This window comes from Poeciliopsis prolifica, unplaced genomic scaffold, assembly GCF_027474105.1.
Source record: "Poeciliopsis prolifica strain line A6 unplaced genomic scaffold, Auburn_PproV2 SCAFFOLD004, whole genome shotgun sequence".
Lineage (NCBI taxonomy): Eukaryota > Metazoa > Chordata > Actinopteri > Cyprinodontiformes > Poeciliidae > Poeciliopsis > Poeciliopsis prolifica.
The window spans coordinates 11,536,956-11,564,094 of record NW_026562379.1 but is presented as its reverse complement, the minus strand read 5'-3'; the positions used below and the strand labels follow the sequence as shown (position 1 = coordinate 11,564,094).

At 37.5% G+C, this 27,139-nt stretch overlaps 1 protein-coding gene across 1 annotated transcript; it reads left to right on the top strand.

Moving 5' to 3' along the window:
* Window positions 1-957: 957 nt before the first annotated feature.
* Window positions 958-27,139, top strand: acsl3a (acyl-CoA synthetase long chain family member 3a). Its single transcript, XM_055028970.1, has 15 exons — window positions 958-1,120; window positions 6,432-6,944; window positions 9,388-9,565; window positions 13,146-13,255; window positions 13,669-13,807; window positions 15,705-15,855; window positions 17,222-17,345; window positions 18,131-18,202; window positions 21,047-21,186; window positions 21,291-21,463; window positions 22,653-22,727; window positions 23,132-23,323; window positions 23,570-23,684; window positions 24,461-24,618; window positions 24,701-27,139. Exons 2-15 carry the CDS (start codon window positions 6,570-6,572, stop codon window positions 24,856-24,858), a joined length of 2,160 nt encoding a protein of 719 aa, XP_054884945.1. The 5' UTR covers window positions 958-1,120; window positions 6,432-6,569; the 3' UTR covers window positions 24,859-27,139.

The window sequence follows — 27,139 nt, the reverse complement described above, 5'->3', positions numbered from 1 at the left end:
GGTTTAGTTTTTTTATTTAGTTTTTGCCATGAAAATAAACACGTAATGCTTTCCTAAATATATAATTGTTGTCTTTTTTTTCCTTCAGTTCTCATTATTTATTTTATGCTCTTTCAGGTGTAAACTAGCAGGTCAACAATTTATAGTATACTTTTGATTCACCCTTTCCTTTCCCAAAAAGAATTAAATTCAAAATTCTGAAAGGAGAAGAAGGAAAAAAGACAACAATAAATAGTTTGTTATTCTTAGGTAGAACAAGTGGAGAAATGGAGAACTGCTTCGATGGATGGATGGATGGATGAATGGATGGATGGATGGATGGATGGATGGATGGATGGATGGATGGATGGATGGATGGATGGATGGATGGATGGATGGATGGATGGATGGATGGATGACATTGTTAAACAAGAAACAATTAGGCTACTTCTGGAAATAAAATCATTTTTCTATTCACTTTCTTTTCCATTCTTATCCCAGTAGAAAATATTTTAATCCGATGGTTTTCCAGGCTGTATAAGAAACTTGAACTGATACGTTTGTCAACATAACTGGTATTGATTCATATTCTGAAGTTTCCAGGCAAGCAGGCAAAAAGAGTCCAAAGTTTATTTATTCCTCGGGCAGGCTCTGTCAACGACAAAACGCATAAAAAGATAAAATAAGCTTTATGTATCTATTTGTTTATCTTAAATAACCCTAAAACAATCTAAACGAGCTGCCAGTGTGCTGCTGTAGCCTCTCTCATACACCATATTTGTGGATGATTATTTTAAAAAGTCGCAAGTTGCGCGTGCGCGTGACTGTCGTGCGCATGGCCTTGTCTTTCTTGTGACCGCCAGTAACCCGTGTAGTCACCTCGAGACCTTCTTCTGTCTATCGCTGGTCGGTCTCTCGCACGCGCCACCTTCACGAGTCCAATCACAAAGCAGAGAGAAGCCCCCCTCCCTATCTCCTTCTTCCTCCCCACGCGACCTGCCATCCACACGCGCGTTCCATATACAACAACGCGAACGCGCGTGGGCACTCTCCGACCTCACTGGGCTCACAGCATCCACAGACCGACGCAAAGAACCAGTGGGTTAACGGTTTCAAGCCTGGGCACAGGAAACCTGCACCGGTGAGTTTCCTCTTGATTTTGTCGACTTACGTCAAGTTACTAATAAATGACAGAAACCTATTAAAGTAACGCATGTTATACTTTTTGAAAATATTAATACATATGTCTTCGTTTGAGCTTCAATCGCATGTAATGTAACAAACTGAGAATGTCATTTGAATATTAGAGGGAGCGACACACTGCAAAACGGGTTTGGCAGCCTTATCAATAATTGACGACAGCAAAACACAGATAAAGTCCTTCACCTTACGTCGTTATGTGTCAAATGCGATTTTCTTATTTTCAACTATGTCGGTGAACTAAACAAGATAGATACCGTGAGCATTTATTTCAATTCCCAACCCGCTGTTTATTTTTATATTCATAACACCGGAAGTTGTGAGTAAAAGCATGTGCATGACGCTTCTCGGTGCTTTTGGATGTTGTTCCAGCTGAAACATCCGAGGCCCTCTGCTGAGACCACTGTGGTAATTGGATCTCAATCACACGCGCATGCGTTTAGGCTCTCTGAGGTGTTAAAGCACAACCTTTAGAAAACTTTAACGCACAAGTTCATATTTCTTGAGGTGTGAACCTTTGCAGAGTTTCTGATGTGGATAAAATAGGAATAATTTATATTGGAGATCTTTTTTTTTTCTTGCCCCTAATATATCTGCATGTGCTTGCAAGACAGTGTCCCAGTCTGATGCCGATTTAAAATCACTGCCAAATCAGGAGCTATAAAATGCAAAAGAATAACACATTTTATTCCTGTTACATGGTCTGTGTTAGAGTTGTGAGTAGACCTGAGCAGGATTGAGATTCACATGATGTCACAACTTTAAGTAAAACAATAAATCACCGGATCACAGTGATCATGTGTAATTGTTTTATTTTTGGTTCACAAAAATAAAACAAAACAAGACACACATATTTAATTTATAAACTAAATATTAAAAATGCTAACTAAATATTAAGTGTGAAATTGGGACATTTATAAATGAATGAAGAACATGAATAACCCTTTCCACCTCCCAATTTTTCTCTTACGAGAGTGTAAATAACTCAGATTACTGCTGTTAAATTTTTGCTGGGTAACTTTAAAAGAGAACCCTGTCCCCCATAACCAACTCATGTCTTATGAGGTTTGCATCCTACTTAACTTTCTCATCATGTTTCAGACATCTCATTATCTGTTTTTCTTAAAAAAAAAAACATTTTGTACCAACTTGACACCTCTATATATGTTTCACAACTCAAAAAATACAGTTAGTCAACAGTAAACTAAAAAAATAACTAAAGTGCTAAAGTTAGCATTTTTACACTGTGCTTTGATATGACTTATTGATATTTTGACTTGTGATATACTTCAATATGATTCCAGTTGATCATGTGTGTTTCAGATAGAAATATATGTTTCCTCTGCTACATAAACTTTAACTTTTTGGTTTGAACATACACATTTTAAGTTGTTGTTTTGGCTGCCATTTTTGAAGTCTTGAACATAAACAGCAGTTGTGTAGCTAAAATAGGTTAATTTTAAAAGAACCTCAAAATCTTGGTTGCACAAAATGTGAGTTTGGAAGTGCGATTTAAAAAAAAATCACAAACAGTTGATTTGAGAGTTTAGTTCTGGAGTTGTCTTTTAAAATGTATTGGTTGGAACTTTGAGCAATACTCACATCTCTCCCTAATGTTTCAAATTTTTATAATCACACCTACTTTAACAAATCCAAACTGTCCCCAAAAAACACTGACTGTGAGTTTAAACCACAAGCTGCTTGACAGTGTGCACTGGCCTGAGCCAGAAATGCTTGAAGTTTGTTTGTTCTAGGATGGTTTGATGTGAATATAAATCACACAGGCAAACTCTTTCTCCTTATATGGTAGATTTCTCTGAAAAAAAGACATGCCTGTTCTGATGTAACTTTATAAAACATATCTAACGTTAATATTTTAAAAGTGGAAGCATTTTTTATTTATTCGCCTACGTCTTTTAAATATGAATACACATCTAACATGGTTTTATAACATGTCCAGATCAGGTTCTGAAACTTTTGGAAAGCTTGTAGCAAAGGAAAGTTTGTGACCTGTATGTCTGCCAACAGTTTGAACAAAAAATCTGCTTACAAAAGTAGAGTAAAGCTGCAGTCTAATCCACACAATCTAAATAATTAAAATGAAATCCCTCCAAACTCAGTTAAGTTGTTTTGCAAGCTTTTGGTTATGTCATTACTTCAAAAGAGTAAATCTGTCCTGCAACACCAATGCTCCATGCCTACACATACAAACTAACCCCACATAAAGTCCTCTTTCTCTTCACACACCTACATAGAAGCGCAAACACAGACTGTGTCACTGCGTCGTCCTCTCTCCAAGGGCTATGTCAAAGTTTCTGCGAGACATCCGCCTGCCCAGCTCAGCTGAGAGGGTGTCAGCACCAGGAGGTCTGCACACAAAAGACCTCATTCAGTCGTTCTCTCAAGGAAGCAATGATTCCCTCTCACACATACACATGCACAAGCCGTCACACACACCCCAACACACACACACACACACACACACACACACACACACACACACACACACACACACACACACACACACACACACACACACACTGCCTGCTCTCCCCACCACTACGTAGAACATAACACAATATTATTCAGTTAATCCAGAGAAAGGAGGCTCACTGCAAAGCTCCTGTTAGTTACATAAAATCAGCCATTGAGCAACTACAAGGCACAAATGAATGGTGGAAAATTTCAACCATGTTTAAGTGTTTTTTTTTTTTTTTTTTACTAAATAGTGCTGCACTTACTTATTATAAGGATCTGTAATGCAAAATGAAATTTCATCTTTACAAAATTAACATTCTAAAATAATTATTATTGCAAATACTTTATCATTTGTTTATTCAAAAAGTTTTAAACTCTTATGAGACAAGGTATTAAATAAGGAGCCAGTTTGTAGAAGATGTATTTATTCTGTTTTGCTTTGATTTAGTCAAGTGAGTTTTTATGGTGTAAAATAAATGCTGGTTGCACATTAAGCTATCCTTCAGTTTCAAGAGGTTCATTTTTCACAGCAGGTCTTCAGCAGTTTTGTTTGTGGTTTTCAGAGACGTGAAAAAAAGTTTGTCAACTCTGCTTAGCTTTTCTGTATTGTCTCAGATTAACATCTTTTCTGGGTTAACAAATGCTTTCTGAACAAAAAGAAACTGAGCACTGATGAGGTAATGTTGTAAATTCTGTGCTCCTGAGATTCAGTAGGCACATGCTTGCTTCAAGAATCTGAACTGTAAAAAGGCATTATGATTCACTGAAAATCATCTAGTTGCAAAATAATGGAATTATGGAAAAGCAATGATAAAATCTGTCTGTACCAACCTTAGAGACACTTGAAAGATGACTGTATGCAGGAGAGAGACAGAGGCAGGATGTGTCAGTGAGCAGTTTTTTTTTTGGAAAACAATGTGACACTTCAGAGAAGCTAGATGAGCCGCTCCCTCATGAATAATGAATTACTGTTCTTAAAATGGACTGCTTGGGGACTTTAAAGTGGTAATACTCATGTTTTGGAATTCATTGGGGCTTTTTTTCTGAATTTTGCTACATTACATCCAACGAACATCAGTGTATCCTATTGTGATTTAATGTGATGATAAAGAGTTGTGTATAATGGTTAAATGCGAAACAGGATGAAGCCTTAACTGTAGCATTAGGTGATTCTACAAGTATTTACTCATGCAATCAAGAAACAAATGCAAAGCTTACTTGTGAGACTTGTATTTGTAACATTTTTAAAATCATACATCTTTTTCCTTCCACTTCACAATTGTTCACCACTTCGTGTTGGTCTGGCACTTAAAATCCCAAAGAAATTCCTTATATTTTGTGATTGTAAGATGACAAAATGTACCAATAGTTCAAGGTCCATTTATGCGTCTGCTAGGCAATGTAGGTCACAAGCCTTAAGATGTAAAGTTAACCATTGTCTTTGTTCAGGACTATGGACAGCTCCCCAGGTCCTCCAGGGAGACGGGGTGTTTATGGGTCATAGTAAAAAATAAACGTATCTATATATTGTCAAAGAATCATGTTGCATGCCTTTGTATTTATCTCTCTTTAAATGAATAAATAAATAAATAACTAGAAAAAATTAACTTTCAGAAGTGGTCAAAAATGGCTATATATGGGAAGCCGCTGCATCTTCTACATATGCATTTATAAACCTGGTACATTTTACAACCTAAATACATCTTCTTACTCTTCTCAACCTTTTTCACTTTCTCACTCATCTATTTTGGGTTTGATGTTCATGGTGAGTGACACTGATAAGCAGCTGGTGTCCATCAGTGAAGGAATACTTCATGCAAATGTTGCAGAGTATGTTTTTGTGCTGATTAATTAAATGTTACCTACAGATAAAGTCAAATAAAGCAAGACTCAAAACCAATGATTGTGTTTTTGTCCCCAGTGAGGATGAAGCTGAAGAAATGAGAAAAACACCATGATCTCTGCTCAGTAACCTTGGTTGCAGACAGTGCATACATTAGAACAGATTGGCTGGTGCCACAGCTTCTGATAGAGCATTTACCAAGGCCGGGATAGAAGTGTGCAAATGGTCATCTCGACATACTGTAACTGTAATGATGCGTTTTTTCTCCTTACAAAAAAAGACTTTTCAAACTTTGTGAAAATTAATATATCTGTACTCTACAATCACTGCATGATGTAAACGGTTTGCATATTTACATGGCAAGTATCATATCATGCATATTTTTCAAAAATAAGCTTCATTTGAATCAAGACCATGATTTGCAGGGTGAAACATGACCACAGAATGAAACATAAGCTGAATACCAAGAGATATTTGGAGACAGGCCTTTTCATGACTTTTATGGACTGAGATGAGAGTGATTACTCAAATGCTTGGGAAGGATAGCTGTAGGTACTGATACTATGGAAAGTAGTAGTAATTAACTAGAAATTAATTCCCATCAAACTTCATTTCCCAAGGTTGAAGGTACTTTCCTCAATCACTAGGACTCCAAACTCCAAGGCAAAAAATCTCACTTTTACTTTCTTAAATATTCTGGCTTATTATTATTTTGGTTTAACTGACTGCCCTATAGTTCTTCAGTGATTGAATTTATTGTAAAAATCACAATTTTTCTAATAATTGTGTGCACATGGTATGAATGATTGTCTTATGTCTGAAGATCTTGTCTATGTCAAGATTTTTTAAAACCTACTTAATAATAAAACCAGACAGCCTTTTACTACTTGAGTTGTGCATTAATATCATCTTTGATGTTTTTTTTCTCCAGGTTGAGTGGACATTATCTTCCAGTAAAAGAATCTGAAACTCTAAAAGAAAAGTCAAAGTTAACAACAAAAAGCTAGAGAACTTCAACAGCAGGAATAGTGTCTTCCTCCTCTCCTCGTCATCCCTCATCTCCACCAAAATGAGGCTCAAAGAGGACCTGAATCCCATGCTTCTGCTCCTCTTCCACCTAATGGTGTGGATCTACACTGCAATTATATTCCTGCCTTCCTACCTCCTCAGCTGGATCTCCAGATCCCATGAGAATTTTTACGGGTCAGAGGAGGAACGGGCCAAGAGACCAAAGGCTTGTTCAGTTCTAGGACGCTCAGAGGGACCCTACAGAGCAGTCAGCGCCACCAAAAGGCTCCTTTCATCGCTACACCCTGGAGTGGATACGCTGGATAAGATGTTTGAGTACGCAGCCATGAGGTTCCCGCAGAGAAACTGTCTTGGAACGAGGGAAGTGGTTACAGAGGAAGATGAGCGACAGAGCAACGGGAAGGTGTTCAAGAAGGTAATCTGAAGGTGGTTGCAACAGTAACTTCTTAAAATTGCAGCGTAATGAAAGTAGATGGAGGTATATGGAAAAAACATTTTATTAAATTAAATGTAAAGATAGTTGCAATTCAGTTTTTTTAACCATATATTTGTCTGATAACATCTCAATTTAAAGTTGCAAATCTCAAAACTGTACTGAGGAGTCATCCTCTTCTTTCACATTTATATTAATCAAAACTTTTTTGAGTTGTGTTTTTAAATCTGAATTAAACATTGAACTATTTTTCTCTGTAAAATGCAAAAACGTGGTTTAGTTTTGGATTTTTAAACATTCAAACGTCTCATAAGTTTTCTCCACTTACCTTGAAGGTTTATTGCTCGTTTTTATTTTCTGAAACTTCAGCAGCATGTCCACAACTTTTAGCTGTGCCTCTGCTTCAACTCCTGAGTCAGATATTCAGGTTATTAGATTGACACTGGGGAACTTTAATGCATATTGAGGATGTTATTCATCCATATAATGGACATGTCTAAAAGCCCCTTGATAAAGATTATGTTCCAGCAAGACACTGATGCACTTTGAATCAGCCAATGGCCCGTCACTGTGAGGAACCAGAGACAGACTAGCTCAGCGCTGACAGACACTTCAGATCAGGTTAGAGACAGAAATTAAGAAGACATGAACGACTTTAGATGGGGAGAGGAAATCAGAGTATCAGAAAAAACCAAGCACAGATGCGGAAAACTTCACACAAACGCAGGAAGTGTTGACAGCTCAACATCCATCCTGTACAGACAGTCCTTCAGGTTTCATTAGAATCATTATCACAGCTAGTTACCCCTGACTTCATATAGGGCCTCAGGTAGTAATTAATAGAGCTGTAATTAACTTAAATTTTTATTTTTCATTGAACAAGTCCCAGCTGCAGATTGGGTTGGAAAACTCTCAGGTTATTTCAGCGTATGTAACACATAAAGTAGTACATTTATTTAGTATTGAGAAGGATGGCTGAAAACAGACATGACAGGAAGAAAATGTAAAAGTGAACAGAGTTGTTGATTACAAGGAGAGGTGCCAGGGAGAAACAGAGTTTGAATTGTTAAAAGTACACAGGTGAAATATTATCTTATGGATTTTAGTCGAATTATGTGATAAAGAAACTCTAAACTGTTTACATTGTGAGTTGAGAGGCACAGACTCCCTAAACAGACAGTATCTCTTGCACAATGTTTGTTTTTGTTTAATCTATTGAGATGATCACAGATTTTGCTGCTCTACTATGTCAAACATGTTGTTGTTAATGTCGCTCATACTGAAATTTAAAATATTAAGAGAAATTAGTGAGGAGGCATACTTATATTGTTTTTGTGTGCAGTGGAGTGAGCACAAATCAGAGGTTTCCCAACTTTGACATTCAGGGATTTGCCCCTAAATTCCAACACTAATCCCACCAGCCTGATCCTTTTAATCCAGCTAATACTCACTTGGTTTTGCAAGTCTAAATGCCTTAGCTATTTATTTCTCAAGTATTGAATCCATCCAGCAAGTGTAAATCTGTTCTAATGAGTAAACATTCTGTCTGTCTCTGCACTAGCATTTATGAACCAAAAGGAGTCAGTATAACCTCACTAAACTTGCAGGAATCTCTGGTGTTTGCTGTGAGCATTTAGTGTGAGTATTTAAAGGCAATGTCCAGAGTAAGGGCATGGGGATAACAGAAAACAGAAGATTAGTCATCCAAAATAGTTTGCTTCTGTAATGTGAGTTTTTGAGGAAGAACATAACTCGGTGCAAAAAGAGTGAAACTATTTTGGCTTTAATTTTTCTGTTAATAGCACCTATCAAATGAATGGCTTTTTCCAAGTTTACTTGCTGAAACTTTCTTAAAGATCAAATAAAATAAAACAATTTTTTTTTAAATTTCAATTTATAGAAATATGCAGAATCTAAAAGCTTTATTAAAAATACATTATTGATCTTTGGATCATTGATTTTTGTCAGTAAATTGCATTCTGCAGTTTCCTGAAAACTCTGCCAATCCCATTACTTTAAGTCAAAGATATATTTTAGACCTGCATATTAAATAAGAAAAAATATTTACACACAAAAAAAAATAAATAAAGCATTTTAAACAAAACCTCTTACATGCATTGTTGTTTCAGCTGCAACCTTGAGGTCGGTGTCATGTTGAAAGGTGACTATCTGACCCAGTTTTTGTTCCTTCAAGGTTAGGGATTTGGCTGCACAGCTGCAAACTAGCTAGCTTTTTTACCCTGTTCAATCCCCACTCTAAAGGACAGACTATCAGAATTAGGAGGAATTTGCTGTCAATTTTATGTCTGAGATATTTTATGTCTTATGCAATGTGTTACATTTAATTTGCCTATGCTGTGTGGAGTTTAACACAGTGTAACTTTTCATTACTTTCCATTGTTGCTTCCATGTATGGTACCTGCAGGTAGTCCTTGGAGAGTACCGCTGGCTCTCCTATAAAGAGGCTCTGACAGCAGCAACTCAACTGGGCAGTGGTTTGGCATCTTTGGGTCAGCGGCCGAAAACCAACATTGCTATCTTTTGTGAGACCCGAGCGGAGTGGCTGATAGCTGCCCAGGCCTGCTTTGCGTACAACTTCCCATGTAAGTCCACTCTGAATGCTGAGATTTCAGTAAGTCATAAGGTTTTTATTTCTAAAACAAAAAATACCAATGTTATCAGATGTTTTAGAGATAACTTACCTTCATTGTAAATTAGCCTTACCTGGAAGATGTCATAAATGTAATTCCAGGTTTCAAGATTGAAAAATCTACTCACTGATGGTTAAAATGGAGAAATGTAAAGGTTTATTCTACGGTCATATTAAAAACACCTTTTGAAAACAATAACTTTAAACAAGTATTAAATATGCTTTTCATTAAGCCCTCATTTCTGTTTTTAAAATGAACTTTTATTGGGCTTAAAAACATCCATCTGTGTGTAATTAACCTATATAATATGTTTCACTTAGTAATAAAGTTTAAAATAGCTTTTCAGTAATAATCTACTTTATTGAATTGCTCTTGTTTCTACTACAACTTTTTTTAACACAATAATGAAATAGTTTATTCTCTAATGATCATAGTGTGTCTTGTTTTCCTTTCCCCCCGATAATGTTTAGACAGTCACATTTATTTATTTTTGCTTAGTTTCAGTTTTGAATGTTAAACAAGAAGAAAAACTCTTTTCTGTGCATTTAAGAATGTAAAGACAATTATCCAAACTGTCTAAAAAGTAAAGAAGTGAATCTACTGTTTCTATTTTTTTTGTATGTGTTCCCCCTCCCTCTGTTCTTATCAATTTAATGATGTTTGAGTTTGAATTAGGTTTTGGCTTTAATGAATTAAAATGAGTCCAAACCAAACAATGAGCACCTGCCAATAGAGTTTCATTTTTACTCACATTGAGAATCCTTTAACTAACATTTTCAGAGTATCTGTATTTTCTCTTGTGTTCACTTACCAGCTTTCCAGAGTACAGCATCTGAACTCTGTTGCGTTTGTGTGGTTGTACATCTGCACATGTTATTGTTTCCACTGCAAAGAATATAACATCAGTGGCCCAGCTGAAACAGTAGGAGACCAGTCTGTCCTTTCTGTTTCACTGTTACATAAATATTCTACTTTTCCTCTTTTGCGCGCTCTCTCATATATTTCTTCCTCTAAGTAACTTTTTAAACACAGAGTCTCTAGAATGTACAGTGCCTCACAAAAGCACTCATACTCCTTGAACTTATCTGTTCACCCTGCAATCAAAAACCTCATTGAAATTTTGTGGGGTTTTTTGTTATAGAGCAGGACAAAGTAGTGCTTAAATGGGCAGCAGAAAAAAATAATACATGGTTCTTTCATCCTTTGCAAATGTTTAGTAGAATTAATCTTTAGCATAAAAACAGATGAATATGTATGTCCTGACCAGCTGGTGGTGGTAAGTTGGTGCTGATTGTATAGCAGCCTGGCTCGGACAGCTGTGGCTATACTGCATAGATGCAAAATCCTATAAATGTCCAAACACAATAATTTCTTTAGTAACCGGAAATGGTTTGTTTTGTCAGGTTAAGTAATCATTTAACATTTGGTTCCATTTTTTTTTAAAATAAGAAACTTTTTCACTCAGTGAATTTCTCCCCTTAGGGACGCTGGGCAGATTTATTCTTTAATATGTTCTGTATTAAAGAATAATGTGCCTTTTAGTTTATGTGCTCAGTTTATGTGTTAGCAGCACTTCATTAAATTGTTTTGATTGTCCACAAAGTGACTTTCATTTTGTCCATGCACTGTGGTTTAGGCTCCATTAAACTGTCATGCTTCCTTTAAAATATGGTGTCTGTATGAGGACAGAAAGCATCTTTGTAAAGGACCCTGCTCTCTTTACAAACAAACGCAGGGACTGTGGAAAAAGCCAGAGGCAGTCTATAATACATGGCGAGGAGAACAGAGAGGAGTCAAGGGTCGGAAAGAGCAACAGTGGGGAGAAAACAGGACAAGGCAAGTGAGGGGTGATGGCGTCAGAACGGGGGTGAGAGGGCCTACGTGAGCATCTGATGTTGACAGAGGCACCACGGAGTCAGCCAATGCCCCCAGTGAACTCAGTCACTGGATGTGTGTGTGTGTGTGTCTGTGTGTGTGCATTCCACACATGTGTTAAACGGCCGACATACAGCCTGCAAGACATGCACAGCTTAAAAAAAGGAGAAAATCAGTTTTGCATACTTGAGATCTTACTGAGCTCTGATTTGCAGTGTGTGCTTCTATGTTTCTTGCTGTTTGCTTCCTGCATTACAAGAATTTTCTAAGTGGTGTGTGGTTGTGAGCAACCATGTTAATCTGGGGTCCATTTGAGTGTTTAGATCTCACGGCTGGAGGTGTCACGGCCTTCGTTCAGACACACATGCAAACATACACACAGACACAGGCGAAGTAACAGCGCAGGAAGCAGAAGACTCCATGACGCAAAAATGTGAAGTCAGAAAGTTCTGCCTCCCAAACTGCTGCGTGTCAGAGGAGGGACACAGGGTTAGAGAGTATTACAGTGTGTCAGACTGACTTCCTCTATGTCTTCTGTTGATTCCTCCAATCACTTTTACTCTTTTGCTTTCAATTTTCTTCTTTTGTCTCCTTCTCCCCAGCTGGGGGAGAAGCCAGAGTTAAAGTAATAATTTAACTGATATTGTTCTGATATTATTGACAGACTTTACAAGCTGCTGCTCTCTCCTCTCTCTAACAGAGCCTGGATTCCTCTCACCAATTCTGTCATCCTTTGCAAGTTATCTATAAATGATTTATAGAACATTTTGAATTATATTTTGTTTTTGTTTATATACAAAAATCATTAGTTTTCAGTGAAAAACCATAAGAGGATTTTATATTCACTCATCTCAGAAGGTCAAAGTATCCTTCCAAATCAGAAAAAAATTACGTTATGAAAGATAAATATATGTTTTGGTGGATTCTAACAAGACTCCAAAAATGATTTGAATTGTTTTGTAAGGCAGAGGAGGCAGATGTTTCAAAACAAGTTGACACGCTCTAATCAAAAAGGTTTGGTACTTAAGCTGCCTCAAATAATGATTTGACAAAGTTTTAGTGAAAAAAACTAAGCATCTTTCTTATCGCATACGTTTTTCCTATCTCTTCCCTCCTACAGATTAATTAGTTTTTCATCTCATTTGTACAGCATATATGTCACATAATATGTGTAAAAAATATTATTAATAAATATTATTTTTCAACTTCTCTTTATTTACATTACAAAAATAGGGTATGCAGATTTTTGAGTTGCACTGTTAGGCGACTGCGGTCATGAAGACACATACGGGGCATGAGCCATCAGCTAATTCCATTATTCTGTCTTATGTGTGCTCTTAGTTAAGACATCAGGCCCCCTCACACATACACTAAACAACAGACTGCTTATCAGACAGTGGGAGCTTGTGGTCCTTCAGCTCAGTTGCTTCTAGACGGCAAGAGGTCAAATCAAATCCTCTGAGCTCTGTTGACTCAGCGCACGTACATTGTGCATCGTCACGTATCTTCCAGTCAAGGGTTTTATTTCTGCATTGGTCCACATGCACTTTCTGAAAGTGCTGAAGATACATAAACTTCCTTCATTTGTTTAGCTGATTTAAGTGTGCTTACTGTTTTTTGGTCAGTTTAACTTTTTAGGTGTTCATTTATGTTTCAGTGGTTACATTGTACTCCACCCTGGGAGGTCCAGCCATCGCTCATGGGCTGAATGAGGCTCAAGTCACCCACATTATCACCAGCAGAGAGCTCCTGGAGACCAGACTGAAGGTTAGAGCTTCAAGAGATGAGAACATTTTTATTAGATCTCATAACACATAGGAATAAAGCCTCTATGACAGTGATGATGACTGATATAGGGCTTCAGTTTGGGCTTAGTTGCAGTGACACCTTGTGACAGAGCAGAACTACAGCAAGCAGCATGTACTGCTATTCCGATTTTGCTGTGTAACTCTGCAATGCGGATATTGATATTTTCAAAAATTATAAATAGTGGCAATTATTCCATATCTGCATATGTTTCTAATCACAGATCCTTTAATCTTTGTCTAAGAATTTGCTTCACTGCTTTGTGCAGAAATTACTAAATTGAAGTAATATTGGTGGTGTATTGGAGCGGACCTTTGAGCTTTTATAGTTATGTTGTTGCATTTCTTTGTTGTTGCTTTGTATGTGTGTGTCAGGCGATCTTAGCTGAAGTTCCGCGGCTGCAACACATCTTCGTAGTGGACAACACACCAACCACATGGCCCGGCTTTCCACGGGGCATCAGCATCTGCAACATGGCCACTGTTCAGAAGCTGGGAGCCAGACCAGATAAAGGTACACCGTGTGATTGTGTACAGTGTTTATAAAAAAGTACTCACCTTATGGATGTTTTTTTTTTTCCTTTTTATTGTTTCAACAAATCAATCACGGTCCACAAAATTCATAATTTTTGACAAAAAAAAGACTTTAAAGTCATAGCAAATATGGATTTCTGCACACTTTTCTGTGAATCTGCATGATTTGACTGAATTGTCCTACTAGCAGACAATAAAGGTTATTTCTATTCTATTCTAGTCTAGTCTATTCTACTCTATTCCTCGTACAGATGTGTAAACATGATTCATTCCAAGGAACAACATGAAGCTGCTTCAAACTGTTAAACTTCATCCACCAAACTAGTAAAACGAGGGCTTTTTGTCTTATGGAGATCTTGTTCCTAAAAAGGCGTCTTAACAAGTTTCCAGTGCGTTAAACAATATGAAAAAGTTTTCTCTACAAATATATAATGTTACCCATCTAAAAACTTCTGCATATCCTTCTTAATCCCTCTAATCTGCATTGCTTGGGTAACATTTTCAAAATATCTTGACAATTTACAGACGCGGTTGCTCATGTAACACATGAAACACCATGGGGTTTCTAATGGGCATTGGGGTGCGGGTGAACTGGTAGAAGTCATGTGAGGTCATGTGAATGAGGAAGTCCTGACATCTGTGTCAGATTCAGTTTGATACCATATGTCCTGTACTAGCGGATGGATGTGAGACTCATTGCCTCCCCACCCTTTCCCTCACCCTGCTCGGCTTTTATTGAAGCCCTTTGAGCCAGCTGACCCACAACATGACCAGCTGCTACTGTCATGGACAGATGAAGGGAGAAAGAGGTAGGACTAGAAAGGGAGTTGGGAACACTGGGATCTGGGGGAGAGTCATGTTTACACACAGCGCTGTTAACTTCACATGACATCAGATGTTGATGATGGGAGTAAGAAGAAAGATGGTTGTTGCTTTTTGATACTTCTTTTATGTTTGTCCTCTCTTTGATTGTTTGACAACTTAGCTTTTTATTTTGATTTACATTAAACTTTGCAGATAAAGAGATATGGAAAAAAACAGTTTCATGACATTACTTAAATAAAATAAAAAAATTCAAGATTTATGTATTTATTGACAATTAGAATTGTAAGACGTTATCTCCTAAATGTTTTTTGATGTTTTTGAATTGCATGCATACATTTTTTCACCCACAAAGTTTCTATTCATATAATATGTTAGTGTGCTAAAACTAATCAAGTTTTTTTGTTCTTTTAAGATCTAAATATTTTTGTATGCATTTGACAAGAATGCAGAAACAACTAGATTTTACTCACAATTTAGTGAATGAATATGTTGATAATAATACAGAATTTAACACCAAATGATTAGATCAGAAAAAAGAAATACTTAATACAGTTGCTGTGGACAGACTGTTGAGTGAAACTAATAGAAGATTGAAGGTGGTTAAGTCGGCAGAGATGTGACAAAAAAAATCATCACAGAGATAAAAAGAAGGACAAAAAAAGGATAAGTGAGATGGCGCTAAGTCTGCTCAGACAGTTAGGAGGATGATCAGTAAAGTCTTTGAACACAATCTCTTGCATCCTTAAATGGAACAGGAGACTGCTGCTCACAAGGAGGAAGCCATTAATCAACTCTACTCAGAATCTCTGGCAAGTTCTCTGGACTTGATTTTATCTCAAATGAGCAAGAAGAAAGTACAAATACAGTTTGTTCCACAGTTAGACAAGCTCTGATTTGTGTGGAGAAAGCTGTTTTTCTTGCTAAATGTGGCTATCTTCCAGGGGTTAGTTGATGGTTTGAATTAAAAAGGATGATTTAAATAATGTTTCACACATAGTCACTGTTTCATAATACAAATCTGTCATGTTCCTGTGTTTCCACTGTCATTGCAGCAACATTTGAGCGTAAGCAGCCTCTGTCTTCAGACATTGCAGTCATCATGTACACCAGTGGTTCCACAGGCATTCCAAAGGGCGTCATGATCTCCCATAGCAACATCATCGCCAGCATTACAGGGATGGCAGAGAGGATACCCAACCTGAGGTACTAATACTATCATGATCTACTATCATACGTCATTTAGCAGATCAGGAATCAGAAATGCAGATTTACTGATTATCAATTCTGAAATATATTTAAATAATTCAGTTGAGTTGCTGGAATAGAAATTATTGGTAATTATTGGAAGTAATATTTTCAATGATAAAACAAGTTATTTTTCAAAACACCAAGATCGGGAATCTAACCGTTGATCTACTAAACACGTAGCAAATGCCACCGTTGACATATTGCAGTTGCTTATTTTAAAGAGGTATGCTGGAGAAAAAAAAACTATTCAGCAACCAGAACTATGTTGCAGCTCTATTGTTTACAATAAAAGATAAACCAAGTATTTTCTCCTGGGACTGATAGGAGTCCAGAGGAAATGGAGGCGAATGGAGGAACAATCTGGTGAAAGGGAGTCAGACTTAAGTGTATAAAGATTAAAGAGTTTACATTCTCAATATCATAGACATTTTTGTATGAAAATAAAATAAATTTGCAGTGATAACGCCCTCCTGATTCAAATCATGTACAGCACTTTGCAAAGTTGAACCTACCCCGTGAACTTTTCCCCATTTGTCACATCACAACCACAAACATCAATGTATTTTATTAAGATTTTACGTGAAGAACAAACAGAAAGTACTGCATAGCTGTGAAGAAGAAGGAAAATACATTGGTTTAACATTTTTTGGCACACTGTAAAAAAAATTTATTCACCAAATAAACAGCCAACACGACAACAATTAATAGTCAAGCCTTAAAGAAACAACAGCAGAAAAAAAACATGGCGAAGAAAAACGTTTTTATAAAGTCTTGCTTAAAGTTTGCATGAAGTCAAAAAAATATTTTTTTTTTTTTTGCTGTGCATGTGAAACACTGTGTGTGGGAATAAACCAATCCTGCACCTCACCTTGAACATCTAAACAACCTGCTGAGTAACCTGCACAACAGCAGTTTCATGTTTCACTGCCATGCCTTATAACTGCTTAAAAATAATAATAATGAAAAAACAAACAACTGGATAAAACAGGTAAGGTCATGCCACCGTTTTAGGAGTATTTCAAATATTTAAAACATAAAAACTAAAAAATAATTATCATATGGTCAATATCAATAACATATTGACATATATGGAATACTTATGTCGTGATCAATTTTTTAGTCATATCTGTCAGCCCGAGTTCATAGAAGAAAAAAGCTTTGAATAGATTCACTACTAGATTTGCCATTTCATTAGTAAGACAAAGCAGTATGTGAGAATTCACAATTGACTTTGAATATGTTTACTTTAAATGACTTAATGAAGTCAGTTTCTTTAATTAACATCACTTTCTAAAGGAGAACACTGTCTCTGTGTTTACAGTGAAGAGGATACCTACATCGGGTACCTCCCTCTTGCTCATGTGCTTGAGTTGTGTGCAGAGCTTGTCTGCATTTGTCATGGCTGCCGAATTGGCTATTCCTCACCTCAAACACTTGCTGACCAGGTAACACCATCTAGCACTAATGATGAAGTAACCTGCATCACTCAATGATGGAAAATGTTCTTTTTTTAGCATTAAGCAAAATGCAATGCTAAATTAGGGGTTGATTTTACACTAGTTATATATTTGCTTTGTTTGATACTGATGTAGACTGCACTTTTACGACAACCTTCTGTGCAAAGCTAGATGTAACAGATTATAACAACCATCTCATTATAATTAAAGCTATGAAAATCAACATTCTAGCTCGTCAAAAGGGTCCTCATTAAAGTTTCTCCCATCATGTGCTAAATAAATGGCTTGTGCATCGCAGCTCAGATATGTGAATAAACCAAATGCAAATCATTTTCTTTCTTATTAATAGGCTTTAATTAGATAGGCTTTAATAAGACGTGTTACTTTTCAAGAACTGCGGCTTGCTGTTTGTTTCCATGACAGCGCTCAACCTTTGCTTTAAAAAAAAAGCTGAAAGACTCGCCTAAATATTCACAATAAATATTTGTTTTTATTCCCATTGAGAGTTGGATGTTTTTCAGCTTTTTAACCTGTAAGAAACAGTCACATTTTAAGAAAACTTGATTTCAGAGACATACATATGTATTCATGTAAATCAATGCATTTTGAAAATAAGAATATATAATAAGAAACATCTCTGATAAAAAAACAAAACACTGCTATTCAAAAAAAGTATCCATGGAGCTAAATGCTCGCCTTGTTTTAGCTCAGACTCAGTAAATCTACTGTGATCAGGTCCTATTGTAACATTTCTGGATTTGTTTTTTCCTCAGTCAACCAAGATCAAGAAAGGAAGCAGGGGAGACACCAGTGTCCTAAAGCCCACTCTGATGGCAGCCGTCCCGGTATGTCATGAATCTGGCTCCATACATGGGAAGCCTTACGTTTTTTGGAGGACCCCTTTATTTACTCTTCCTGAAATTATTGATTAAGTTTGACTTCATGGACAAGAAGTTCTGATTTCTCTCAGACTTTGTTCATTAACCCACAGAGAAATATTAGTGTCCAAAGCCCTGCTGGCCTGAATCTGCTGGGTCTATCTAAACATGACGTAAATAGTCTGAAACCTATTATAGTCAGTGATGCTTTGCTTTGGTACATTTTATTATTCAATTAATCAAATTTGCTGCACTTCTTTCAACATTTGAAGAATTGCACTAATTATGCTAGTGAACTGTTTTCTCTGGCTTGAACAAATGTCATAAATTCCCATGTGCCGAGAGACTTGCAGTGATTAACAAAGCAGTTTTAAGATACCAGATGATATTGTTGGTAAGATTTTTAAGATTCTTCTGAAGAAAAAAATGTTGATTAAACCATTGAACTGAACAAAATGTACGGAGACAGAAAGGAAAACAAGGAGCAGGAGCAGTGTTATGAAAACCTACATTTAACTCAGAGTGAAGAAGCAAATGAAATCAAAATTGATTCGAATGTAGAGTTAATTCCTTTCATTATTTATCGAGTTAAATATTTTATATTAAGAATGACTGTGGATACTTGTTTACGTTTCATGTGCTTCTCAATGAGCATGACTAGTTTGGTTAAGTCTTATAAAAGGTAATATACTAGTTAAGTATATTGTCGTTTAGATAGAATGTTTATGTTAAGATAAAGATCTATGGGGAACGCAATGTGGATTAAAAGCAAAACCTTGCATTAAGGGTCTTTCAGTGTTTTACATATAAAAGAATAAATGAGTGGAGCTGCTGTTAAATACACATTTTTACTCATATGATGGATGAAATACCAAACTGCATGAGGACAGGAAAAAAATTGACCCTCATGTTGTTTGCTTGAATTTCTCATCTTATCTTATTTAAAGCTGACCATCCATTTTGGTGAATCCATTTTGCTGTTGTACTGCATCACCCTCTCTCTCATGTCAGGAGGACGCATCCCACCAGCCCGCATATCCCAGCGGTTGTGGTGTAAAGGCCACAGGGTCCCAGTCTATGGAAGCGTTCACATCTGTAAACAGAACGTGAGAAAGCCCCATGTGGTTTTCCCCACGGCACGCACACACATCCAAACTGTTTGCTGTGTTACGACAACTAGCCACTGCATGGATCCTGCATCTACTTCCTCTCTCAATTCCTTAGCTGTACACACACATGTAAACAACCACCAGGACCAGCTGCTTTTTATTGCTTTTTATTGGTATCCTTTCCCCCAATTACTCTGTGAACTTCTTTTCGGGACACTACTGTTTCTTTACCATTTCACTAAAAGGGCACTTTTTTTGGACTTCTCAAGCTATCTTAAGCTCCCTAAGCTATCCCCTTGGCTAAAAAACAAGTAGTAATAGTTTAAATAAACAGGTTTTTCTTGTGTTTTTACCATCTTGAGGTCTGTACTGTTGTACTGACCTTTGGGTGGGTCAAAAAACATTCAAACAAATCAGTCTCAGCCATTGTTGCAAAATAATGTTGTATTTTTGAATGAAAGCAATGTCCTTTTAAAAAATATATGGAGTGGAGAAATCTGCAGAAAGTGATCATCAGTAGCTGTGCAGAATTAAGCAGTGATCACAATCCCACCTGTTCTTGATTAATTTGACGATTTGTTTGGTTTTGGATTGTGAAGCTCTGATTTTGGTTTATGTCCGTTATTGAGATTCCTCACAAGATGTCATTAGATGTAAAGAGTCCAACACATCTTTAAATGAAAAGTACAGATGTCATGGGCTTCTGTAATGCTTGTTGAGCAGCACAACAATTCTCGCTCCATGTGTTCTCCTCAGGTCAACTTGTGAATCAAGATGGGTTTCACCATCGGGCATGTGTGATTTACATTTGAACAGCAAGCCATGCAGTTGCACAATGCGACAACCTGGGCACATGCATCCCACTCTGAGACGCACATAAAAATCTGCCAAGTCCTAATGATGACATCTCATTAATCTGTGGCAGCTGCCTGACACATACATTCATCCATTTATGATGCCACCGATTTTCCCATGTGGTTTCTGCTCCAGACATGGCAGCTACACACACATTTAATATGCAAATACTGTTGACTCGTCAAATTGAACAATTGCTTCTAAGACCTCAAACCTTTTCCTAAAGAGTGCAATTTATCCTTTCATCATTTCTTAAATATTACTTCGTTAACAATTTGGTCAGGTTGTAAAACTTTATGACTTAGGTTGAGGTTAGTCAGTGCTAGAAAAACACTTAAGTTCTCATGATTTTAATTTTACAATTCTCTCTTGAAACTTTGTTTGTTCTCTTTTTCTCGTGATCAGTGGATACTATTTCTCATCCACTGAGGGACCCAGTTATTTTTGCAAAAAAGCCCAGAGACAGAATAAGTATCTTAAAGCATTGTATGTGGAAGAAAAAAAAGCAAGCATTCATTGGCTTTCCTGTTTAAAAAGAAATACTGCTGCTATAACGACACAAACTGTCTACAGCTTAATTTTTTTCATTTTAACTTGTAGCAATGTAGCATAATATATATCATGACCATATCTGAAGCATTACAATAACTAGCCTACAAAGTTTCTCCTGCATAATTAATGTAAGGAGGGAACAAAATGTTCTGTTGGCTGCTATCTGTGCATAAACAGGATGAAAACCTGGACTCAATATAAAACTGGACTTTTGGGTCTTGTTGCAATTTCTCGTTGTGCTGCTTTATATTGTCTCTTTTATTTCTTTCCCCTCCTTGCTGTCTCGTAAATACAGGAAATTATGGATCGCATCTACAAGAATGTGATGACTAAGGTGGAGGAGATGAACAGTTTCCAGCGAACTCTCTTCATTTTAGCATATAACTACAAACTGGAACAGCTTTCAAAAGGACACAGCACACCACTGTGTGACAGGTGAGTAGCAGAGGTGTTGATTTCTAGTCCCGCTGAAAGTTGTTGGAAATGTAAGTTTAATGTCAGCAGAGATCAATGAGCTTTTTACTTTCTGTTTTCAACAGGCTTGTGTTCAGGAAAGTTCGTTCTCTGCTCGGGGGTCGAACACGAGTCTTGTTATCAGGCGGAGCTCCACTTTCTGCCGCCACACAGCGTTTCATGAATGTGTGTTTATGTTGCCCAGTGGGTCAGGGATATGGCCTGACAGAGACCTGTGGTGCAGGGACGATATGCGAATGTAAGCTGAAGTGACTTTTGGTGTCCAAACTGTTTATTCACACATTTACCTCATATTACTTTAGATCTGTTAAGCATTTGTTATGAAATAGAACAACACAGAGGGGATATGAGGGTTTGTTCTTCCCTTACCTCGGAAGATAACTTCCACTCTCAAGCTAAATTATTCTTTTGAAGTTATGTAACAAGGCACAAATGTATAAAACGTATAAAAACATTAAGTTTCTCTTCATATTCTGCTCCGACTGCTTGCATTCCACACAGTGCCTTGTAATTAGCTTAATAAGTTCTCATCTTAGTGTTCATGGTTTATTCTGGTAGATGACTGGCAAAGGTTATATTCTCATATTACATATATTTTTCTTATATTGACCTTTGGAAAATGGGTTCTTATTACTTTAGATCAGCTACAACTGATCACTCAGGGTCAGTGATGGCTTGATGTCTATAATCAGAGGACACTGACGGGATCTTAACCAGGTGGAATAAGTCCAACATAAGGACTTGCAACCATTTACTCATAAAGTTACACCAAATGATCAACAGTTCTGCAACATATTCTCCATTGGACTTTAACTAGATCACTCTAGCAGAAGAAAATGCTCTGATTTAAAACATTTTATTGCTGTTCATTACAGTTTCTTCTATGCAGTTAGCGGTGAACTACAGATGCAACATTCTGCAGATGTATTTTTTTCTGTCACTATTTCATAAAAGCTAAATTCTTTTCAACAGATACTCTATACTGACAAGAGAAAACAAAACACTGGACCTAGTACGATCTGGAGCTGCAGTGAAAGGGTTGATGTTTTCTTAGGTTTTTAGTGCTAAAATGTCCATCCTGTTTGTGAAAATCCAGACATATCTCAAAGGTTCATATAAACACAAAATAACTCTCTTTAATTTCCATAACCAGTTATACATCAGATCTGTTCTCAAAGAAACAGCAGTGTTTTGGTTTTCAGCACATACATTTCATCAGGCTTTCCCAGGAAGACTAAATCAACAAAGCAGCCCACTGCCACTCCAATTATCTGTGGTCATCTGAGTCAGGAAAGCACTACACTGTAACAGCTCCTTTGGGAGGAGGTTTCCATGGCAAGTGAGGTCTTGTTGCCATGGCAATAAATGCAGGACTTTGATGCTTGTTGGCTTTCTGATTATGTTTGTTTGCCTGTTGTCTATTCCAGACTGGGATTACAGCACTGGTAGAGTGGGAGGGCCGCTGGTTTGCTGTGAGATCAAGCTCAAAGACTGGGTGGAAGGTAAGAGGGACTGACAAGACTGTCCTTATGATTCTTTATCGTCCATCCTGTCTTTTACGCAGATTGTATTATACTATCAGTCTCTCCAGCACTCCTTTCCAAATTTACAAGGTTGGTTTGGCTGTTAGTCTTGTAGGAAAGCTCCCTGCAGTCTTTCCAAAACCTTATAAGGAAGCCACAGCGCACTTCTCTTCCCACTTTCATCATTTTATGTCAGGGTTCATAACTTATTTTTATGGTGCTCTGCTAAATCTCGATGTGCATCAACTGGAGTTTACTGCTCTCTTTGCACGCCAAACAAAATGAAAATTTAAAGCTAGCATGATCTTCATCACTGTCATAGGAAATGTTTTGCCTCAAACAGTCCTGATGTCAAATCTGCTGACTTTTCACCTTGTCCTTAGGCGGTTACCGGAGTACTGACAAGCCTCATCCCAGGGGAGAGATTCTTGTTGGTGGACCTAATATCACCATGGGATATTACAACTGCGAGGCAAAAAAACAGGAGGACTTTTTTGTCGATGAAAACGGCCAGCGGTGGTTCTACACTGGGGACATTGGAGAGATTCATGAAGATGGATGTCTCAAGATTATTGGTGAGAAGTCATGCCTGACAGTTGGGGAGTACGGCGAAGACGAGGAATTGATTAGACTCTCCTTATAAAAGAACTGAACACATACTTTATAGCTTTACCACCACAGTTAGAGGAGCGGTGGTAAAGCTTTTAACCAATCAGATTTCATTATTCTGCCAAGAATGTTCAAATTATTTGTTAATTTGACCCATACCTCTCAGTTTCTTTGTGCACATCTTACAAGCTGCTCCCTGTGCTGCGCTCCAGATCGTAAGAAGGACCTGGTGAAGCTGCAGGCAGGAGAGTACGTCTCCCTGGGAAAGGTGGAGGCCGCGCTGAAGAACTGCCCTCTGGTTGACAACATTTGTGTTTATGCCAACAGGTTTGTGTTGATGAAACATTATAGTGTTAATAAAAACATTATTGTAATAAAATAATAAATTGATCAAAATATCACAGGTCATAAGATATCACATGCCAGTTTTGATATTTTAATTAATATACAGTGAAAGTGCATCTGCATTTTTTGGTGATTGTCATTGCAGGTGGTATAGAGTCAGTCAGATTGGGTGGGGACCATCTGAGAGCAACTTTTTATGTTTTGAGACAGAGAGTTAAAAGTGGACCTTAACTAGGCCGTTAAATGTTGTGATCCTTTGCCTTCATAATGCTGTCTGTTTAACAGTGACGAGGCTTTCAGTGAACAACTGAATTTCTACTAAAATAAAATCAAACACAGATTTTACCCTAGAGTAGCAGAGTAACCATGAACTGCATTGAAGTTTTTAGTTTTGGGTGACAAAACATGAAAAAGTTAGAGGGTCTGAATAGTTTTGCAAAGCACAACAGGAACATGATGATTAGCTTCTCTGATTCTGAGCATATTTCTGTTGCTTCAGTGTGTATTAAGCTCTGTAACAATGTTGCCTTTAGATTTTGAAGTTTCAACAATTTGTTCACATTCAATTCAGGCATGTGTGGCTCCCAGCTCCTTATAAGGTTACATATTCACTGGAATAATGCACATGCATGCATATCTTTGTGGTTCCATCACTTTATTTGGCCCACTATACTGTTGCTGAAGGCCTTTTTCGTTTGTTGTGGGGGTTTTTTCCATCTCCCTTCAACTCTGTTTCATGTGACCCTTCTGCTTTGCAGTGATGAAACATACGTGATTGGCTTTGTGGTGCCCAATCAGAAGCAGCTGCTGGCTCTGGCTGGCCAGTACAGTATCCGTGGGTCATGGGAGGAGCTGTGCAACAGTAAGGCCATGGAGGAGCTGGTTCTTAAGGTCATCACTGAGGCTGCACTGACAGGTGAGAGCAACCTGAAGACTTCCTCCGATAAGGGCTGGACCTAACCAGGTTGCGAGCTAACATGATCTTCCTTTCAATGTAGCCCAACTGGAGCGCTTTGAGATTCCTCGCAAGATCTGCCTGAGCCCAGACCCCTGGACGCCTGAGACGGGGTTGGTGACCGACGCGTTCAAGCTCAAACGCAAGGAGCTGAAGACTCATTACAAAGACGATATTGAGAGAATGTATGGTGGAAAATAACAACCGGGAGCAGCAGATCACCAGTTGACTCAGTAGCTCTCTCTGCTACTTCTCACTCCTTCACCTGCAGTCACAGAATCATAATGTTTCTGAGCTCTCAATGACTTAATTGAACCATAGAAATAGCTTTATGATTGTGTTACGAGTCAAGTGCTGATGAGGAAATCTGCAGATTCTGATCTTGGCAACTGATTTTTTTTTAATTCCAAAAAAAAAAAATCTTTTTCAGTGAAATTTTTATTCTTGCATATGAGAGGTATGAAACAGAGCAGGTGTTGAACTCTGATATAAATATATTCATGTCTGCTGCTTCATAAAATTGCTTTATTTTAATTATATTCATTTTAACTTAATAATTAAGCTTCCTCCAACGTTGACTTTGTGTATCCTGCAGGTCAGGAGGCAGTTAACGTTTTTGTTCATTTTCCTTTTGTCTCCACGTTGTTTGGATTTCTTGTCTTGGTTTATTTTGTCTCCCACCCACAGTCCGACTGTGGCTCCGCCTGATCGTGGGACAACAGAACGTTCTGACACAGAAAGCGCAAGGTCTTTTTCGGGCAAATGTGAGTAGGTTGGTAAAAACTCAGAAGCATTCTTCTTGTATAATGACCGTGTCTGACCTGACAAGTTTTATTAGAGAACTTACATAATTTAAAGAAACACAAGACACATTTGTTTAATCTCCTGAGTTTTCTTACAGTTATTGAAAGCAACTTTCAGGAGTGTAAAGAAAATGCTTGCATAACAGAGTAAATTAATGTTTAGTTGTCGCTGTATTTGAAAAATTGATCGCAACAGGAAAATGTTATTTCTGCCCAAGTAAGGCAGCTGATTTCAAACAGGACTATGAAAGATTCAAGCTTTCCCAGTATGCGTGGAGAAGTGGTTGGAGTGTAAACACACTAGTAAAAGTAGAGCTTTTTCCTTCCATGGTTTATCGTGTCTCAAGCATTCCAACAGAATTATGTCTTATGTGGGTGAGAGAAATTTGGATTCATTGTCACGTAAGGTCACACCTTACATCAGACTAATACAAAATAGAGATATTATAAATATTATAAACCAGAAGTCAGATTGTTTTTCTGGACTTGAAGAGAGCAGGAGCAATGCGCGTCTCATTAAGATGGAGCAAAAAACTGTTTTAAATAGCACAAGGCTTCTGTGATGTGATTGTGTTGTTTCTGTGATGCCATGGCAACATATCAGGGTCCAGAGTGAAGGAGTGTGGTAGCAGCAGCACCACCGTGATGGTCAACTGAGAATTTGAGCATGAATGGCTACACCAATATCACCATATCTACATCAGGCTGGCAGCACTCCAACTAGGTTATCATAACGCTCTTTAGCGTCCCACTGCTGCTCTGACTGGAACGAAAAGAATAACAGCAAGCATTTTTAATGACTCCTCCTGCATTAAACACAGAAACATTCCTAAATTCCCCCAAGTATTTTTAGTCTGGTTTGTAGTGCCAACATCTGAGTACACTTGAAATGAGACAAAACTAGTAAATTTTCGAATGGTTTTTAAGAAGTAAGGTCGTCAATATTGACTTTTTTATTCCAAGTGTACTAAATTATTTGCTCTAGAAACTCGACCAAAAATATTTGGTTAGATTTTGTGTTTTTGAAGTAAACCAAAAATTAGGCAAGACGGGTAGCTGCAATGAGGGGCTAAGAGAAGTTGTGAGTTTTTCAACCTGTAGCACATATGGAAAATGTAGACTGTGAGCAGCAGATAATAGGGTTCATAATACAGGTTTAAAATAGTGACGGTGTTACCTATAAAAACCACTTCAAGGTTTATAGCCTTGCTGTGATCATGAGATATGTGTACAGAAAACCAGGCAATTCTGCATCTGGAGATGTGATGTGCATGTCAACAGTACTGTGGTAGAGCAGTCAAACAAGGCAGCAGTGTAAACCCTGAGTCAGAGGAGCACACAGTGTGCCATGCTTGCCTTCAGACTGAAGCCGTTTTCCAAATTTGTCAACATAGAGAGGATCGCACAGACCCAACTTCAGTGTTCCTCACAGATTGTCACATGTTGCCTTTTGGTTATTCTAAACATGCCTTTGCTGTTTTGAACTGATTCTTGAATCATACTTGATCACACATGCAGATTTGTGGATACATAGATAAAGAAAGCAAATGGCTGCTGTAGCTCCTCCACTCCCTCTTTGTATGAGGTCTGCCTGATAACATGAGCACATCCTATTATTTATTTGCCATTTTGCTGTTGGAAAAAAGAAATCAAATGAATTAAATAAAGTTTGTGTTGAA

What these genes read in the sequence shown, in the direction of transcription:
- acsl3a (XM_055028970.1), top strand. Translation starts at nt 6,570, where the DNA reads ATGAGGCTCAAAGAGGACCTGAATCCCATGCTTCTGCTCCTCTTCCAC. An exon ending in AGCACACCACTGTGTGACAG is followed by an intron (nt 21,187 to 21,290) that starts GTGAGTAGCAGA and finishes TGTTTTCAACAG; the next exon opens with GCTTGTGTTCAGGAAAGTTC. An exon ending in TGGATGTCTCAAGATTATTG is followed by an intron (nt 23,324 to 23,569) that starts GTGAGAAGTCAT and finishes GCTGCGCTCCAG; the next exon opens with ATCGTAAGAAGGACCTGGTG.